Here is a 21,354-nt window from a genome sequence, read left to right on the forward strand (position 1 = left end):
TACTGCGTAGCTTTACGTAACAGGCAGCCAGTGCTTAGTGCCTAGCTTTACTTAGCAGACAGCTAGTACCAGACATGGGAAGGAATGTACAGCAGTGCTTACTGCGTAGCTTTACGTAACAGGCAGCCAGTGCTTAGTGCCTAGCTTTACTTAGCAGACAGCTAGTACCAGACATGGGAAGGAATGTAAGGCAGTGTTTACTGCATAGCTTTACGTAACAGGCAGCCAGTGCTTAGTGCCTAGCTTTACTTAGCAGACAGCCAGTACCAGACATGGGAAGGAATGTACAGCAGTGCTTACTGCGTAGCTTTACGTAACAGGCAGCCAGTGCTTAGTGCCTAGCTTTACTTAGCAGACAGCTAGTACCAGACATGGGAAGGAATGTACAGCAGTGCTTACTGCGTAGCTTTATGTAACAGGCAGCCAGTGCTTAGTGCCTAGCTTTACTTAGCAGACAGCTAGTACCAGACATGGGAAGGAATGTACAGCAGTGCTTACTGCGTAGCTTTACGTAACAGGCAGCCAGTGCTTAGTGCCTAACTTTACTTAGCAGACAGCTAGTACAAGACATGGGAAGGAATATGAGCACTTGGAACACGACAGAAAACTATATTGTCAACCTCCATAGACAGATATGTGAGTAACATAACACTACATATTCTGAAGGATTACTTTCTTATTTTCTGTTTGCCAGCTGACTCATACATTCAATTTTTTCTTTACCATTTATCATTAATACATACATACATACATACATACATACATACAAATATTTCAAGCACAGGCATTAATGCCCTTCTAGCTTGCCAATATACCAAAACACTTGTTCCCATAATAAGTATTCAGGCTGTTCATAAAAATATCTAAACTAATACTTGCTTTAATGTAATTTGGTAGTCTGTTCCATGCATCAGCTACTCTGTTAGAGAACCAGTTAGTTCACTTCTCATTCCTATAGAATTTCCTACATAGATTGTCTGATGATTCTCTTGTACTTTTTGTTAACCCAAAACATCCCCAGAGGTAGTTGTCAGTAAATGCCCTATATACCTGAATAAGATCTCCTCTTAGATATCTGTAAGAGAGAATGTACAAGTTCAGATATTTTAGTCTTTCATAATAACTTAAATTGTCACATACATGGATACCATTGGTATATTTCTGTTGTACTCTTTCCATTTTATTTATTTATTTGCAGTTTGTTTGTCAGGATGGTCCATTGGGTCACAAGGAGCCCATTTTCAATGGAGTCCTGGGGAGAAAACCTCCAGAAAAAATACAAATTATTTAAAAGAAGCAAGTTATAACAATAGAAAGTACAGCGATACAGGTAAATAGCATTAGTAAAATGCAAACACAAAGAAACCTTTAAAAAAGTCAATCAGCGTTATATACAAGGTTTGTTACTTTCATCAGTTGCTTAGCAGGGTTAAGTGCAGTAGAATGACATTTACAGATGTATTAGCTCTTGGAGTATAGCTTAAGTTGGGGGGGGTTGTAGGATGGGAACAGGAGCATTCCCAGTGGGTTGTTAGGTGGGAGTGAAGTAAAGTTTTGAAGGAAGAAAGGCTGCTACTGGTATGGATGAGAGGTGGAAGTGAATTCCAGAGGCGAGCTAAAGAGAAGGATAGAAGATGTTTGCCTGCTGGGCGGGAGGGTTTATGCAGTTCGATTAGATTTTGGGAGTTAGATCTTAGGAGTCTATCAGGTTGATGCATTTTAAGGGCAGTGGCAAGGGAGGGGCAGAGAGAGGAACAGAAGATGAGTTTGTGTGGTTGGATAAGTTAGTAGGAGAGGTGATTTGGTAGCTTTAACTAATTCAGTTTATGGAGGGCAATACAGTGATGTGTAGAAGATCTGTGGCCTGTTTCGAATTTTGAAATTTTATTGCAACAGGAGGAGAGTTTTGTTTTGAGGGAGGATTGCAGGTTAGTAAAGAGTGGGGCACCATATAGCAGGGATGGGTTGAGGTATGTGGTAGAGAGAATAAGCTTAGTAGAGGGAGAAATGTAGTGGATATGACGATAGAGCATGCCAAGTTTCTTATGAGTTTTTTTGATATTTACTTGTAGGTGGGTATCACACTCGAGCTGGTCATCGATGAGGACCCCTAGTAAGTTTGCATTAGATACTATTTTGAGAGGTGTATTGTTCTGACTGAAGATAGAGAAAGTGTTTTTTGTCTAGGGTGGTGGTTTTGGTAGGGGTAAATATTATGAGTTTGGTTTTAGAGGCATTTACTGCTAGGTGGTTGTCTAGCATCCATTTTTCAGTGGAGGAGAAGGCATCTTGAGTTAATTTTATTAGTATGAGTTGGAGGTGGCAGAACAGATTATAGTTGAATTGTTGGAGTATAGGATAAGACTAGCATTAGGGATGGTCTGATGGAAGTCTTTTATGAAAATGTTAAATAGCAGTGGACCTAGAATTGAGCCCTGGGGTACTCCTGTGGAAGTGTTGAGGAATGGGGAGGTAGCATTTTTCCACTTTACTGCTTGATGCCTATTTGAGAGATCAATGGTGAACCAATTGATAGAGGAGGGGGAAAGATTTTGTTTAGAGAGTTTGGTAAAGAGAAGGTTGTGAGAGATGGTATTGAAGGCCTTTGAAAGGTCTACCAGGAGGGTGGATACAATGTGGCCGGAGTCACAGGCCTTGTTAATGTTTTTTAAGAAGGAGAAGAGAGCAGTGGTAGTGCTGTGGCCAGGTCTGAATCCATGTTGTGTGGAAGTTAGAAGGAGGTTGTTTGTGAGATAGGGTAAAAGTTGAAGGTGGATGCCTTTTTTAAGAAGTTTAGAAATGGAGGATAGGATGGCAATAGGTCAAAAGTTTGGGATGTTATTGTTGTTACCCCCCTTTATGGCATGGAATAATAAAGGCCTTTTTCCAGAGTTGGGGTACATAGCCTTCTGTGATTGATTGGTTTATTAGAATGCAGATGGGGAGGGCTATGGCTTCTGCAGCTGACTTTAAGTTAAAGTAGGAGGGGATTTGATCAGGAGCATTAGAAGTTGGTTTCAGGTTTTGAAGAATATTTTTTTATAGTAGATATAGGGTTGGGATTTATGGAGAAGAGAGGAGGTTGAGAGGTGGAGGTATTAGGGTAGGACAGGGCAGGTGAAGATAGGGGTGTGGAAGTAGGATTGTTAGTGAAGTTTCCTCATGCTTGTTTTATTATATGGTTTCCATATTGTTATTCCATACTCAAGTTTGGGACTAATGTACTTAACAAACAATGACTTCATTATTTTTGATTTCCTAGACTTTATAAATTTTTTTATACAGCCTATAGTTCTATAACTATCATTATAGAATTACCCCCCATTAATATTCCAAAACATGCATGCTGATTGGCCAGCGTGCCAGTTATAAATTCCACAATATACCAATGGAAAAAGGTCCGGTCGCCCGGACTTTTTTCCATTTGTATAAAGTGTCCAAAACCTTTTTTTTTAATAAATAAAAAAAAAAAAGAAAAAAACAGAGTAAAGGAGACTTTCTTTTCTCCATTGCTTCCATTTCAAAGCATTGATTTACTGGGTATGTGTAGGAATGCAAGTCCCATACGCGTGTGCAGTACATCAACACAAAGAAGCAGTATACCACCACCAGTGGAAGAAAAGTAATCCGCTGTTATACAAAGACATTATTTAAGAAAAAGAAGTATTTTTTTCTTAAATAATGTCATTGTATAATAGCAATAACCGACTCCGTGTTTGTGGTATATTGAAATTTACCCACGGTTGGCTTTATTTAATCACTCGGGCTTTACCCTCATGATTAAACTACACCAGCCATGGGTAAGTCTTCAATATACCACACCATGTCATTGGTTATTGCTTAATTAACCAATTGGTTGATATGATTAGAAAAAACTCATAGCTGAATCTACACATATACCCAGGCCCTTAAATGAGTCTACAGTTTCAATCACTGTGTGCTGTATTAAATATTCACCTTTCAATTTATGCCTACCAAATCTCATATGCTTAGTTTTTGATGTATTTGTCAACATATTATATTCTCCTGTGCCCAAATGGTCAATTTAGTCAAGTTATTTTGCAGACGTGCCTTATCTGTAGCACATGTAATCAGTTTACCCAATTTTCAGGTCATCTGCATATAGACTGTAGAACACCTCAGATGAAAATGTAAGGTCTGAAAGATACAATCTAAACAAGTAAGGGCCTAGGACAGAGCCCTGTGGGACACCCTGTCTGTAACCAAGGATTTTGCCTGTCTAGTTGCTGTATGATACTTGCCATGTCCTATTTGTAAGCCATGCAGCTATCAAGAGTGCACCAATACCTAGTTGTACTAATTTATTGATCAGTGTTTTGTGCATGACCCTGTCAAATGCTGAAGTTAAATCTATATAAATCACATCACAGCACAATTTTTCATTCATAGCTATTATTATATTGTTATAGAACATCATGTTACAGGTGGTAATAGATCTATTTTCAACATATGCATGCTGATATATGGTTTCAAGTCCCAACCTATCCAGTTCTGAGAATAACTTATCCAGTATTACCTTTTCCATTATTTTTCCACAACATGCAAGTACACTTAAGGATCTATATGACTCTGGGTTTGCTCTACTCCCCTTTCTCTTAAAAACAGGTTTAATAAGCTCATGTCTCCAGTCTTGAGGAATCTCCCTATATTTATATGTCCTAGTAAATAATAGATATAATGGTACTGTAAGTTCTTGCTGAAGTGTTATCAGGTCATTATTACTAATTCCATCTCCTTCCTATACTTCGTTTGGATCCGTTTTGTGCAGTTCTCTTTCAATATAATCTAATTTGATTCCAGTATATGGGATTACTTAGATGTCACTAGGACAACCTACCACCACATTTGTGGAGCCAAACTGTTTTGCATAAGATTTTGTAAATATATCTGTAATCTGTTATGTCTGAGAATAAATTTTAGAATCTGCAGACAGTTTATCAATGTGTGTGTCTTTACTCCTTCCACATCATATGTATGCATAAAAGGTTTCCTATTATACTTAATATCGTTATATAAATTTTCTTCAAAATTTTCTTGATCTTGTCTCACATTATGCTTAATCTGTTTGTCCAGTTTATTTATTTCAGTTTTCAAAGTTGTAGTTCGATCTCGCTTCCATTTCTTATATTTTTTGTCTCTCACCTTAATCAGGTATCTTGTTCTTATGGAAATATACCCCCTGATGTTGTATGCCCAGATCCTGATGTTAAACATTTTTTTATTGTTTGCACTCAAACAATTTCTCTTTCAAAACTTTCCACATTCCATCTGCAGTCTTTCCACTGAACACCTCACTCCATTTCATTTTACATAGTGACTGTTTTGCTTCCATATAATCTGTAATTAACCTTCGGTGCATTAATCAATACTGTTACAGTTCAGCTCTAGTGCAAGCCAATACTTATTGAAGTACTGAAAATAATTGTTATATATCTCTCTCTTTGAAAAAAGTCACACACTTGTGTATTTGTAACTGAAAATCCTCAAAGTTTGTAGATATTTTGGTATTAATAACACAATGTTTACAACTTTAGTTTTTAGTATTTCACAATGATGAGTCCAAATGACAAAGGAAAACTGAGTGTTCTTAGAATTAATGATATGGATGGTATATATATATATATATATATATATATATATATATATATATATATATATATATATATAATTTGGATATGGCTGGCAGTGTGTACATAATGTCACGATGATGCTAACAATGTATGCGTTAAGTGTGTTTGTCCATTAGTCTATACATCAGTTTCAGCAGGACATTTCCTGATGTATATTGGTAATGATTAGGCTACAGAGGGAGTGCTTACCTGAGACATTGTTTGATCTGGTAGCTTCTTTAACTATTTGAGCTAGTCTCAAATCTGTTAGTGCTCTTTCAACATATAATGCAGGTTGAAGAAGGGCCAGCTGGTTGCTGTGAAAGGAAATATGGAGTAGTTACTGTTATTTTGTAAGTACGATCAGAGCAAAGATTGCCATTGAACCACTTTAGCCCATGGTCACCATTGGATCTGGAGTGGCTATAGATGTGTATGTTTAAATTTGAATTATAAAGTAGTATAGTACCACTTGCCTTTTTGCTGGGTCCATGGCCTGATTTATACTTGTATTCTTGTAAAAAGGTGGCTCAGGGAAGGGATTTTTTTCAGTGTGGATTCTGCTATATAGTTATTTAGTGAGTTTTGGCTAGGTGTCCGGTAGCTTTGACCTGCTGCTCATGCTTTCAACATTTCGACAACACCCTTTAGTTTTTTGCTGTTATAATTAACTGGTTGATTGATTGATTGATTGATTGATTGATTGATTGATTGATTGATTGATTGATTCATTCATTCATTCATTCAGTAACTGATTTATACTTCCACTTGGGATGAAACTACAAGTTAAAATTCAAATTCATCCATGGAAAGATATTCACATTAATGGTAACTGAACTAACATCATATGTTAATCAACATATAATGATCTGAAAAATGCAGTGAAGTAAGGTTTGCATAGGTAAATGAAAGAAGAAAAGATGAAAATGTTGTTTCACTTAATATTACTTACATTAAGCCAAATGTGCAACAAATATAATTGTATCATAAATGATTTAGTACATTGCTCAAGCTTTTCCTACACTATATTTCAATGGCGTTCTGTGAGAAATAATCTCATCTCATCTCATCTCATCTCAATCTCAGCTGACAATGTACCTGTACTAGCCCTACTACCAACATTCAGATAAATCTTCCACTGGCACTAAAAGGTCAAACACCTCGATAAAACCTACCATAACGAATTGTATTTTTAAATGTGCAGTATGTATGTATATATTATTACTATATACACTGGGGATGCACAAGCCAGTGCATTTCTTTGTGCCAGTCCCAAGCCCGGATAAATGGGGAGGGTTGCGTCAGGAAGGGCATCCGGCGTAAAATTTTGCCAAATCATACATGCAGACAACAGTACAGAAATACATACCGGATCGGTCGAGGTCCAGGTTAACAATGACCAGCACCAGTACTGTTGGCCAACAGGGTGCTGGCAAAAATTGGGCTACTGTTAGCCAAAGGAGGAGAAGAGAGGGAAGGCATGCCCGAAGGCAGGTAAAGGCTTGGACTGTGATAGTCGGAACTTTGAATGTTGGCAGTATGACTGGTATAGGGAGAGAGCTAGCTGATATGATGGACCGAAGGAAGGTTGGTATATTGTGTGTGCAAGAGACCAGATGAAAGGGGAGCAAGGCTAGGTGTATCGGAGGTGGTTTCAAATTGTTTTATCATAGTGTGGATGGGAGGAGAAATGGCGGAGGCATTATCCTGAAGGAACAATATGCTAAGAGTGTTTTGGAGGTGAAAAGAGTGTCAGATAGAGTGATGTTTATGAAGCTGGAAATTGATGGTGTAATGATGAATGTTGTTAGTGCATATGCTCCACAAGTTGGGTGTACGATGGATGAGAAAGAAAAATTTTGGAGTGAGTTGGATGAAGTGGTGATAATTGTACCCAAGGGTGAGAGACTGGTGATTGGAGCAGATTTCAATGGGCATGTTGGTGAAGGGGAACAGAGGGGATGAGGAAGTGAAGGGTAGGCATGGTGTTAAGCAAAGGAATGCAGAAGGTCAGATGGTAGTGGATTTTGCAAAAAGGATGGACATGACTGTGATGAATAAGTATTTTAACAATAGGGAGGAGCATAGGGTGACATACAAGAGTGGAGGAAGATGCACACAGGTGGATTATATCTTATGTAGAAGGGCCATTCTGAAGGAGATTGGAGACTGTAAAGTGGTGGTAGGGGAAAGTGTAGTTAGGCAGCATAGGATGGTGGTTTGCAGGATGACATTGGTGATCAAGAAGAGAAGGATGAGTGTGAGGGCAGCACCAAGGATCAAATGGTGGAAATTGAAAAAGGGTAATTGTGAGGTGATGTTCAGGGAGGAGTTAAGACAGGCACTGGGTGGCAGTGAAGAGTTACCGAATAGCTGGGTAACTACAGCAGAGCTAGTAAGAGAGATGGCTAGAAAGGTGCTTGGTGTGACATCTGGAAAGAGGAAGGAGGACAAGGAGACCTGGTGGTGGAATGAAGAAGTACAGGAGAGTATACAGAGAAAGAGGCTGGTGAAGAAGAAGTGGGATTGTCAAAAAAATGAAGAAAGTAGACAGGAGTATAAGGAGATGAGGTGCATGGCAAAGAGAGAGGTGGCGAAGGCTAAGCAGCAGGTAAGGGTGATAAAGGATAATGAGGGAAATGTACTCACAAGCAAGGAGTGTGTGTTGAGCAGATGGAAAGAGTACTTTGAGGGGTTGATGAATGAAGAGAATGAGAGGGAGAGAAGGTTGGATGATGTAGGGATAGTGAATCATGAAGTGCAGTGGATTAGCAAGGAGGAAGTAAGGATAGCTATGAAGAGGATGAAGAACAGAAAGGCTGTTGGTCCAGATGACATACCTGTGGAAGCATGGAGGTGTTTAGGTGAAATGGCAGTGGAGTTTTTAACTAGATTGTTTAATGAAATCTTGGAAAGTGAGAGGATGCCTGAGGAATGGAGAAAAAGTGTTTTGGTACCGATTTTTAAGAATAAGGGTTATGTGCAGAGCTGTAGTAACTACAGAGGGATTAAACTGATCAGTCACAGCATGAAGTTATGGGAAAGTGTAGTGGAAGCTAGGTTACGAAGGGAGGTGATTATTAGTGATCAGCAGTATGGTTTCATCCCAGGAAAGAGCACTACAGATGCGATGTTTGCTCTGAGAGTGTTGATGGAGAAGTACAGAGAAGGTCAGAAGAAGTTGCATTGTGTCTTTGTGGATTTAGAGAAAGCATATGACAGGGTGCCTAGAGAGGAGTTGTGGTATTGTATGAGGAAGTCAGGAGTGTCAGACAAGTATGTAAGAGTGGTACAGGATATGTACGAGGGTAGTGTGACAGCGGTGAGGTCTGCGGTGGGAGTGACAGTTGTGTTTAAGGTGGAGGTGGGTATGGAGAACATCGATATCTGTGCAGTGACAGAAACCTGGTTCAAGGCTCCTGAGAGCACCCCAGTACTATCAGGTTATACCTCATATCATGCTTTTCGGCCCCAAAACTTGGACCGAACCATAGTAGGAGGGGGAGTATCCATGTTCATCACAGATACCCACACCTCCAGGTTAGTGGCGTTGCATGAGGCATCGGAGACCATCCATGTGCACCTAACAGTGGGCAAAACTGCATTTCAGTTTGTAGTATGTTACAGACCACCCTCTCAAAATCAGGAATCCCACTCGGCTTTCCTGAGATCACTAGAGAATATGAAGATCTCTCCAAACACCATTATATTGAGTGACTTCAACTACCCAAACATAGACTGGGAGCACTACTCAAGCCCCAACACCCTAGCCCAAAGGTTCCTAGAATTTATAAACTGAAATGCTATGGAACAACTAGTCACCACTCCCACAAGAGGGAAAACATATTGGACCTGGTCATCACCAACATGGGGACTCTATGCTCCATACCAGAGGTATACCCCTCATTGGTAAGATCGGACCATAAATTAATCTCACTGGATATCCGCATCCTGACCCCACCCCCAGCCCTGAAAACCACAGTGAAAAACTTCACAAAAGCGAACTTCGCACTTCTCAAAACTGAGGTGGAATCCTTCAAGGCTCCCGGGCCAGTAGAAACTACGGCCCTAACTGCAGAATCCTTTATAAATGCATTCTATGGACACCTCCAGGAATGCATGGATCATGCTATCCCATACAAAACCAAGACCCAATCTTCCAAAGGCAGATGTCCAGTCTGGTGGACCCCAGCCATAAATAAGCTGTACAACAGAAGGAGGAAGCTACTACATGATAGAGCAAAATCCCTAAAAGGGAAGGCATCTCTGATCAGTACTAGCAAAAAACTACGATCCCTCATAAAATCCTACAAGGCCAGCTTCGAGAGAAAAATTGCACAGGACTCTAAAGAAAATCACAAGGCTTTCTTTGGTTATGTTAGGAACCTGGGTGGCAACTCCCAGATATGCTCAGAGTTGATCCAAAATGACAAAAAATACACTGAACCCACAGACATTGCCAACATCCTGGCAGACAGATTCAGTGCAAACTTCTCCCCCCCAAAAGAGCAAATAACTATCCCAGCAGAGTGCAGCCTCCCTAACATCTCAGATGCTCAGGTGAAAGCCGCCCTCTCCAAAGCCAAAAACACAGCATCAATGGGACCTGACGGTGTCCTGGGTTGCATCCTACATGAACTCCAAGAAGAGCTAAACCCTCACGTAAAGCTGCTGTTCAATCTCAGCCTTACTACAGGATATGTACTCAAAGAATGGCATACAGCGACAGTGGCCCCACTCCACAAAGGTGGTGCCTCTACGGACACTGGAAACTATCACCCCATAAGCCTGACTAGCCTGGTCTGCAAAGCTATGGAGAGGATCATCATGGAACTCATAAACAAAGACATTGGGGACCTACAGACACTGGATCCTACCCAATATGGCTTTGTTAAGGGCAGATCCTGCCTCTTGAACCTGGTCGACTTCTTTGAAACAGTCACCAAGGCCATTGATGAAGGGAAGGTAGTCCACACAGCCTACCTGGACCTCGCAAAAGCCTTCGACACAATACCCCACTCAGGCATCATAGATAAGCTCTCCAGCTTAAATATAAACCCCTATGTCATAAGATGGGTTGCAAACTGGCTCAAAGACAGAACCCACATGGTCAGAATTGCTGGAGCCATGTCAGACTCGAAACCAGTTACAAGTGGCATCCCACAAGGCTCAGTCCTGGGACCTCTCTTGTTCGGTATATATTTTTCTGAGGTACAGGCTAACACGGGAGGACTGTGGCTGACCAAGTTCGCAGACGACTGCAAACTGGGCGCCATAATTGACTCTCCAGCTGACACAATCATCCTCCAAAAGGGTCTCACAGAGATGGATAACTGGTGCCAGAGCCATGGCCTAAAGCTAAACACCAAAAAGTGTATAGTCATACCCTTTGGCAAAAACAAAATGCCCACAAATTACCACATAGGTGGTAATCCATTAAGTACAGAAGAAGTAATTAGGGACCTGGGGACCCATGTTGATAGTAATCTCTCCTTTGACAAGCACATTGCCAAAGTGGTTAGAAAGACCTTCTATATAGCCCACCTTATCATGAAAGGATTCACATCTAGATCAAGGGAGGTCATAATGCCCCTTTATTCATCCCTCATCAGGCCCATAATAGAATACAATGCCCCATTTGGGATGTACCTTACCCGACACCTGCCGCAACTAGAAAGACCCCAAAAGTACCTCACAAAGAGGATCAAGGGATTCAAACAGGTGCCATATGCTGCTCGGTTAAAGAAACTCCAGCTCTACTCAGTAGCATACTGCCTACTTAGAGGTGATCTATGCCTGACGTATAAAGCTATGTCAAACCAGGACTTAATGGACATGCTCCACCTCAGAAAATCCAAATCTCTTAGAGCTATGTGCTCGAGGGACTTGAACCTCAGCACAGAAATAAATAGGACATGCTGGAGGGACAGATTCATAACCCAGAGGCTCCCTTCGCTCTGGAATAGAATCCCAGTCCATGTTAGGCAAAGCCCCTCACTGACTCTCTTCAAGAGGAATCTTGACGAGTGGATGGGAGATCGTAGGTTTACCCCAGGGATTACTCTGTGTCACTACTAGACAGAGGCACAGTAAACTAACCCAAAAAATAGGCACAGTAAACTCAATTCAAAGGGTGGCAACAGCCAAACACACTCTGGCTAGGCTTGTAAATGCCCTAGGGCAGATAGCCTAGTATGAACCTATGAACCTATGAACCTATAACTGTATTGAGCTGGATGTGGCAGAGTTAAATATGTTAAGATTTGCACTGGGTGTGACGAGGGTGGACAGGATTAGGAATAAGTATATTAGAGGGTCAACCCAGGTTGGAAGGTTTGGAGACAAAGCCAGAGAGGCAAGATTACGTTAGTCTGGACATGTGCTGAGGACGGATGCTGAGTATATTGGGAAAAAGATGCTAAGGATGACGCTACCAGGTAACTGGAAAAGAGGAAGGCCTAAGATAAGGTTTATGGATGTGGTGAGACAGGCCATGCAGGTGGTTGGTGTGACAGAACAAGATGCAGAGGACAGGAAGAAATGGAAACAGGTGATCCACTGTGGTGACCCCTAACGGGAACAGCCGAAAGAAGATGATGATGTATATAACTGTATATATTACTACTGCATTTTTTTACTCAAATACATTATATTTTCTGTTTTACTACTGTACACTCTATATATTGTATACTTCAGTAACTTCTCATCATACTATCCTATGATATACTATTGTTTATACTCATCTCTCTGACTTCTGTATTTTTGTATTTTTAGCATATATGTGAAGCTTTTGTATTTTTTATGATTGTCATGTATGTGGAGCTTTTCTCTCCGGATCTCTGCTGAAAATGGGCACCTGATTGCCCAGTCAGACCAACCCTGTAATCAAATATAAAATAAATAAATATCAGAATGTTAAGCATGATTAGTGCAAGTTATTACATATGCTTTCCCACTGTTTATTCTTACACTTTTTCATCTGCAGTTAAACAGAGGTTTCTAGTTTATGAGATACAGTCAGTCCTTCATTACTATGGGCAGGTAAAGCTTAACATTATTGATGTAGGAGTTCCAAAACATAGTTTTAGAAATAACATATAGGGGCTCATAGTAGAGAATTAAGCTGCTCTGCTCATGCACCAACATCTACAGCCTTATTTCCAGTTTGTTTGCTAGAATGTTTTTTTTTCTATATGCTCCTTTGGTGTGTGCCTGGTGTAGGGTGAATCATTTAACCAGGTATGTGCCCTTGATGTAGACGTGGGTGCAGTGCCCCAGTAAATACATGGCCCCATAGGTTGCCTACAGATAACCCCCATCTCACTGATAACCTTTGGCTGCATGACATGCTTTTCTTCTCTCTTGCATTAAATGAAGAGCATGTTAAAATACATGGCACAATCCTAGCCCTTGAGTCCTTATTCTGTAATTCCAAATCTAGAACCCTGATTCTGTGACTTATTCAAAGTCCAGCTACACCTCCTATCTTGTTCCAAAACATATTCACAGCTGTTTAGTAATCTAGGGGGACTTATAAGGAAAAAAAGATGCATACCCCACCTACAAGAAAAATGGACAGCAGAAATTTTCATCAGCAGGTTTGACATGTAATGGCATGAGCATCGTTTTTTCAAATGTCAATGTACCTAACTTCAGAGTAACCTAAGCCTTTCCATAGGGATTGAGCACAGCATCATATTATCTTATTATCAATATGCCTGCACACGGTTTTACTTCTAAATTTCAAACTTTCAAAATGTCGACTTTCTTATGGTTGAGACCATAAGATCAAAGTTTTGAACCTTCTAACCATTTCTATGGAGATTGTTGTACAGTGCAGAACTGTATACTTATCATTTTCCTCAATGTAGTACAATCTTAAGGGCTGGTATATTTAATTAGCACGGGGTATGGGGGTGTAGGAAGGCTTGCCCCCATGCAAAAACATAAAAAAAAAAAAAGAAAAAGATTTTTTTTTTTTTATTTTTTATTTAAATTTCAAAGTTTCAAAACTTCGATCCTGTGGTCTCGACCATAAGAAAGTTGACATTTTGAAAGTTTGAAATTTAGAAGTAGATCCCTGAACACATATTGTGCTTTAATTTCACATAGTCCCTGAGAGAAACATCTACACACTTTCCTACCATTGGTGATATCAATATTCTTCTTTGAAACATAAATTTTATGTCACAGATGGAATGATTTTAGATTAAACATTAAGTTGAAGCAGATGTCACAATGGCAGTCATTTTATTCTTTGTCCATGAATGTATTCCAACCTCCATGTTGGTTTCGGCTCCTTCCTCTGTTATTTTCTTCTTTTGTAACCTGGTGCAGAAAAGTTGAACAGCTTCGTCCCAGTCCTCTGGCAAAAGAAGCAGCAGGAAACCTGTGCAGATGATTACTGTGGCTGCTGTCCTAACGTTACTGAAGTTATCCATCTTGTTAGTGTAAATCCCTAGAACTAAAAAAGGTGAAAGCATCTTTGTCATTCATTTCATTTTCGCATTAGAAGTGTAACAGAATTAAGACTAAAAACTAACATCACATAAACCATTTACAATTCTAATACTGGAGGTGGAGGTAAATAGATAACTTCAAGACAGAATGCTGCGGAGGAGGTCTTATTAGCCCATATGATGTATCTTTGGGAGACTAAGGCACACAAAGTAAAGAACACATAAAAAATCAAGAATATCAAGTTCTGTGTAGATGGCAAATGTTATGGAGAGAGAAAGAAGAATGGGAGCATCTACAGTCTAGGAAGCTTGAATGATAAGTAAAAACTCAACGCAGTTTTGTAACCAATCCTTAGGATCACTGGAGATGCTTCATGACATAGGAAGCTGTATTCTTTCTCCATGCATGGAGAATGATCACAGCAGGGCAGGACCAATTTGTGGAACTAGTGAAAAGTCTTGGACATGTAGCACACAAGGTTGGAGAGGCAGCACCTGCCAATGGCATGCATTAACACTGGTTCATTAGCCTCGTATGTTTAATAGATGCAATAGATATAATCATTGCATCTCCTCTGGGGAATGGGATTACATTTGGACAAATGCAGGTCTGTATTGGCATAATAGATGGTATTAGGACAGCAAGCTAAGGGACAAGCTTAAGCATTGAAAAAGCAGGTAATGATGTACAGAAAAGCATGACAAAAATGCTACCTGCTCCCCTGAAAAATCATAGCAGCAAGTGACACAAACTCTAGTAGTAACACACAGAGCAGGAGATGATGTGTATTAAATGAGGAAAAAGGCAAAAATAATATGCGAGTGAATGGGGCAAAAAGTAACTGCACAGAAAGGAAATGGAAAACCTTGAATACAATGCCCTCAGTCTTGGAAATATACTGTCTGAGCTCCTGTTCTTTAAGGAAATCAGTGTATTTTTTTGCCACTAAGAGCAGTTTGGCACACAGATAACTAAGGCTTGTATGTGCACAGGGAGAGTAATGTGTCAACAAGTCTACATTCTGCACTTTTCTACACACCCTCTGACTTTGTTTAGATCTACACTTTCCAGTACTATCCTGTTATGCCTTCTTCCTTCCCTATACATACTCACTCTAGTACCTCAAATCATTTCAAATCTTACTCAAAAATAGTATAGTGTACTTTCTGAAATATATACTAGTCTACTTTGTATAATACTGTATACTCTTTGATGTACCATTTTTGTTAAAATTGCTAATGTGTCATCTCTTTTATTTGTTTATGTTTTGCAATGTGTAGTTTTATTGATGACTTGTACTCTGTAATTTTTTTAGTGGTAAAATGTTTGTTTTTTATATTGTTGGAGCTTTTCTTCCCATGCCTCCACTAAAAATGGACCTGTGTCCAGTCAGACTTTCCTGGTAAACAAATGTTAAATACAAATAAAAATAAACTAAACAAATAAAAGCAGGATGAAGTGTAGAAATATTTATAAAGGGAAAGAATCAAACAACACAAATAAATAAAATGATAAGGAGAAGAAGAGGTACTGTGTGTTACAACACAGACTTAAAACACCAGTACACTCCATAAAGGATTATACTCAGGCCATAACTTTCTCACATGAGGAAGATTATACTCAGGCCATAACTTTCTCACATGAGGAAGTGAGGAAGGAAGAAAAAGATCAGTTACTGTTAGTGGAAGACTTTAATATGATGTTGAGGAAGCATTTTATTGTAGCCACATTGAATAGAAGGGTTTCTCTTGAGGTTCTACAAACATCAAACCTCTGACAGATTATAAACTCACCTACTCAAGAAGTGACAGATGTGGATGGCGGATTTCTCTGAAGAAGATGGGGAATGCATTTTGGATCTGAGATGTGAGTGTGCTGTTGGGCAAATGACTACTAAATAATGAAGATTATTTAATTTAACTACAGAGTTGAGGCAATAAAATATGAGAGCTCTAAACTTCAGGAGGGTAGAGTCTGAAAAAATGAGAAAGTGCCTTAAAAAGCTCTAGCAAGTAGGCATGAAGGTTATGTGAAAGAATAAAGGGGCATAACAAAACTGCTGTCTCAGTGTAACAAACCTCAGTATAACCACATATCTAAATAAAATAAAAACAAGAAAAGCAACATGCCTTAGTTCTCAAACAAGGTATTGTAAGAACTTAGGTATAACATATGTGAGTTTGAAAATATAATTGAAAACAAAAACAGAAGAGAAGACAGATAACAGTTCTTGTGTCTTTTGGCTTTTCCCGGTTAGGGGTTGCCACAGCGGAACTCCGGTCCGCTAATGATTGGCAGTAGATTTTTACATGCCGAGTTGCCAGCCCTGATGCACAACCTTCAACGAAGGTACGTGCATTCACGCATGCCTCCACACAGAAGACACTCTAGCTGAGAATCAAACCGGACAACATCTTACTGTGAGGCGACGACGCTACCACAGCACCACCACTGCAGTGGAAAACAGACAGTCAAAGTAGGAAATTAAGAAAAGTTGTCAGGAAACAAGGGCCTGAAAAACAGATTGTTCATTCAAAAAAAGAAATATACCTTTTATTGTGGTATAAACAAATTAAACACATACAGATAATTTCAAACAGATATATCTCAATGAATATGCACTTGGAGAAATTTTCTAAAATTATGTTTACAAAGTATATTTGTATCTCTCATAGCATTCATAGGAGTTTCAAGGCAATTTAGTCATGCAATCAGCAGTGTCTTACTAAAAAGTTGTACCCGCTTTCTCAAGCAGGATTAGGCCATTTAGCCCCAAGGTAAATTTGAAGGTGCCCATCCAGTCATCACAGCTCTGTTTGAAGGATGATAATGTATTGCACTGCTTAACCTGCAGGGGGCAGCATATTCCAGAGATGGAGGAGGCACAGCATAATGATTCTGTCTCCCCATTATGTTCTATTTCCTGCTGATGAAGATTTAGAACCCTGATTTTTGTGCTTGCTAAGCTATTCAACTGGCAGAGATATAGGAGATCAGGGACAACAGGTTCTCTAATAACTTGTTAGGCAACACACAGATCACCCCACGAAAGTTGTTTAAGATACTAATAAAAGTGACAGAACTTCTAGTCTCTCTTGGTAGCTCAGATTCTTAAAGACTAAAATCTTTCAGTTAGGAATCACTCTTGTTGTTTGATATGTCAGTCGAAGTACATCCTGAGGGGGACATTACATTCTCTAATTAGTCTAATCAGTGTTGACTATAAGGAACGATAACATCTTTACAACTAGGTGGTATAGCCTTGGCTGTTAATTGTGCTAGGTAGAAGGACTTTTTAACTACAATTTCCACATATTGATAGAAGGAGTCGACTGTCAACCCAGGGTCCTAATGACATTTTTGTTTGGCAGTGGAGTTTTGTCTATAGTATACATTGGGGGTAAAGGGCTGTTTGCCAAACATAATGATATTTCTACTTTTTGCATTTAATTTTAGGCTATTTTCACTGCCCAAAGTTTTAACTAGGCTACGTTATTTCTGGAGGGTACAGATGTCAGAGGGGAGTCATGATAATAACGTTCTGTTGCCAGGTCCTGGTTCTTAGTTTGGAGGTCAGATATGTAAATGCTTAAAAGGGTGGGTACCAGTACAAAGTCCAGAGGGACTCAGCTGGTTGCCTTCCTACTTTCAGTTTAGGCACCTGCCAGACAAACTATGTTGGTTGTGTCTTTTAGCTAGTTTGCTATCCAGCTTCTCACATAAGGCTCTGTATTTAAAGCATTTAGCTTACTTTCACTGCCCACATAAATTGTGGTGTCATATACTTTGGCCTGGTCATGATACACTGTGAACATTATGACCACTCTCATCAGTTTATGTGACCTCTGAAAGATGTTAACTAGATTTAATAGGCAGGCTCTCTCCTTAATGAAGCAGAATTGTTGACTGTCTTGCCTAATGAAATGTTTGATGTTATAGTTGATGAAATAATTTATAATATGCTCTATTCCAAAGGAGCTAGTGTGCATACCTCTCAGCTGTTCCTTATTTTCAGAAACATTCCTAAGTTTGATTCAAATTTTTGGTCTGTCCACCTTAATCCATCTTAAAACTGGTGACTGCTGGAGAAAAGATTGTTTATTGCACTTAATAAATAATGATATTAATTAGAGTTATAAACTTCTTTTAGTTCAGAAAATATGTATTAATTCACACACTCTTATTCTGCCAATATCTGTCTTAAGTGTCCACGATTATTTCTGAATTTGTCCCTGATTCTGTTAAGATTTGTCCCTTGTTAGTTGAGAGCTATGGTGGTGCGGCTGCTGGGTCCATAATTAACATGGTACAGGGTTGGAATTGGTAATTCTATGCATTTAACTAAGTGGGTGGAAAACACCTTTGTGAACCTGACTGCTTTCATGGCCTCAGAGGAGATGATGATGATATCTTACATGATTTTTATGTCATACATAAATGTTGAGATTTCGTCATATAATTTTATGAAGTTTGCCCATTTAAAAATTTTAAATTCAGAGATTTTGCTTTTGGAGCTATGGAGATTTTAAATGCAGATGCCAAAAGTTTATGGTCCATCGTAACTGGAAAATGAGAGACCAGGGGTGTAGTACATGTAGATATATTCATGAGAACCAGATCTACAATGTTATGTCCTCAGATGAATTTATTAACTGGCTGTTCCAGGGATTGTAATTATGTTAGGTAACTTTTGTCCATGCTCTACATTAGAGATATAAGTGCTCCGGTTGATAGCGGGGTACATAAAGTGACTCAAACTAATGTTGTTCTTGTTAACAAGAAGCTCTGTGAACACGTTCAGGAATGTAACATGAACATCTTGGGACATGTAGCATGTCCTGTAACAGGCAATAAGATAATCTGTCTTTTTAATGATGATCTAGAGCTATATGACTTCTGTTTGTGAAGCTCTCAGTACCTGTCTAGAGGAGAAATGATCATTAATAAATAGGGACACTCCTCTATAGTTACCATCAGGCTTGAAGGCTTGGTAGGTGTAAAACAGAGGTATAGAGGAACTGCTTTCCTGACTTTTAAACCAAGTTTCAGTAATTACAAAAACATGGATATGTTACATCATTTGACAGTTGTCCCCCATTCAGTTCTATGGGAGTAGTCATGGAACATGTAAGTAAGTGAGTGCCATCGTTTGACAGTTGTCACCCATTCAGTGCTATGATACTCATCATGGTACATGTAAGTAAGTGAGTGCCATCATTTGACAGCTGTCCCCCATTCAGTGCTAAGCAACATGTCATGATTCATGTAAGTAATTGAGTGCCATCATTTCACAGTCATCCCCCATTCAGTGCAAGGGGACTCATCACGGTACATGTAAGTGAGTACCATTGTTTCACAGCCCTCACACATTCAATGATAAGTCATGGTATGTGTAAGTAAGTGAGTGCCATCATTTGACAGCCATCACCTTTTTAGTGCTATGGGAATGCTTATGGTACATGTAAGTCAATGAATGCTATCATTTGACAGTCTTTCCCCATTCACTGCAAGCAGACTAATCATGGTACATGTAAGTAAGTGAGTGCAGTCGTTTGACAGCCTTCCCCTATTCAGTGCTATGGAACTCGTCATGGTACATGTAATTATGTGAGTGGCATTGTGTGACAGTCTTCACCCATTCAGTGCTCTGGGAGTAGTCACTGTACATCTAAGTAAGTGAGTGTGATTGTTTGACAGTCGTCCCCTATTCAGTGCTATGGGAGTAGTCATGGTAGATGTAAGTGAGTCCCATTGTTTCACAGCCTTTCCCCATTCAGTGCTTTGGGAGTACTTATGGTACAGGCATTCTCTGGGTTACAGACACCCGATATGTGGACAATCCATCGATACAAACAGGCTGCTGCAATGTTGGAAATAACATTAAAAAAATTTAAATCATTAAAGTTGCCCAAATGTGTGTGTGTGTGTGTGTGTATGTGTGTGTGTGTGTGTGTGTGTGTGTGTGTGTGTGTGTGTGTGACAGAGAGCGATGTGTGAATGAATGCAGGTATGAATGAGGAAGTTACTATGTGTGTGAGAGATTGGGAGAGTGAGAGTGATGTATGAGTGAATGTAGGTATAAATGAGAAAGTGATTGTGTGTGTGAGAGAGAGATCGGGAAAGTGAGAGTGATGTGTGAGTGAATACAGGTATGAATAAGGAGGCAACTGTGTGTATGAAAGATCGGAAAAGTGAGAGTGATGTATGAGTGAATGCATGTATGAATGAGGAGGTGACTGTGTGTGAGAGACATCAGGAGTGAGAACAATGTGTGAGTGAATGCAGGTATGAATGAGGAAGAGACTGTGTGTGTGTGTGTGTGTGTGTGTGTGTGTGTGTGTGTGTGTGTGTGTGTGTGTGTGTGTGTGTGTGTGTGTGTGTGTATGTGAGACAGAGTGAAAAGTGAGAGCGAGGGGGCGATCCCCTGGTGGCAGTTAAGAGGTGGATGGTTGCATAAGTGGAGGGAGTTAATTATGTAATAGGTAAAGTAGGGTTAACAGTGTGTGTGTGTGTTTGTGACAAATGCCCAAATATAGGGACAATTTTAATAAATATTGCTCTTACAAACGTAGGAATTTAATAGAATAACAGATTTTGCATTAGCATGAATTTTCTGAAGGGTATGAATTCTGAAATTCAAATGTCTGCCTATTTTCTAACTTCAGTTTTTAATGATTTGTCACTACTTTTGATAAACAACCACAATTTTATGAAAAATGGACCAAAATATGAGGCAGAAATCAGGACATTCTGCGAAAATCTATACAGTTGAGAGGTATGGTTGTGTGTGTGTGTGAAAAAGTCCTCATAAACACTGCATTTAATAACAAGATGTCTTAAACCAGCTTTGTTGCTAGGAAGTAAGGAAGTATAATTACAGTATATAGTATTACGTTTAAGATTTTTTTTTGTTTGGAAGTTTTTCTAAAGTGTTTTACGTGCAAAGAAAAGTTAAATAAATACTAGACTGAGGCAAACATTTGACTAAGTGACATTTAGTAGGAACCATATGTACGTGTTTCAGCTTACATACAAATTTGACTTAAGGACAGACTAAAAAATGGATCTCATCCTTAACCTGGGGACTGCCTGTACCTGTAAGTGAGTGCCATAATTTGGCAGCCTTCCCCCATTAAGTGCTATGTGAGTAGTCATGGTACATGTAATTCAGTGCAATTGTTTGGCAGTCTTACCCCATTCAGTGCTATGGGAGTTGTCATAGTACATGTAAGTAAGTGAGCGACATTATTTAACAGTCGTTCCA

At 39.5% G+C, this 21,354-nt stretch overlaps 1 protein-coding gene across 1 annotated transcript in view; it reads right to left on the minus strand.

Annotated features, from left to right (window-relative positions):
* Nucleotides 1–13,846: 13,846 nt before the first annotated feature.
* The window catches only part of LOC122792718 (putative thiamine transporter SLC35F3), a 780,977-nt gene continuing 773,469 nt past the window's right edge, over nucleotides 13,847–21,354 (minus strand). Inside the window, exon 7 of the mRNA XM_044060302.1 lies at nucleotides 13,847–14,094. Within this exon, the coding sequence (XP_043916237.1) occupies nucleotides 13,847–14,094 (248 nt within the window). The remainder of the gene's footprint in view (nucleotides 14,095–21,354) is intronic.

This window comes from Protopterus annectens, chromosome 2.part0 (genome assembly GCF_019279795.1).
Source record: "Protopterus annectens isolate FY-2018-M chromosome 2.part0, PAN1.0, whole genome shotgun sequence".
Lineage (NCBI taxonomy): Eukaryota > Metazoa > Chordata > Ceratodontiformes > Protopteridae > Protopterus > Protopterus annectens.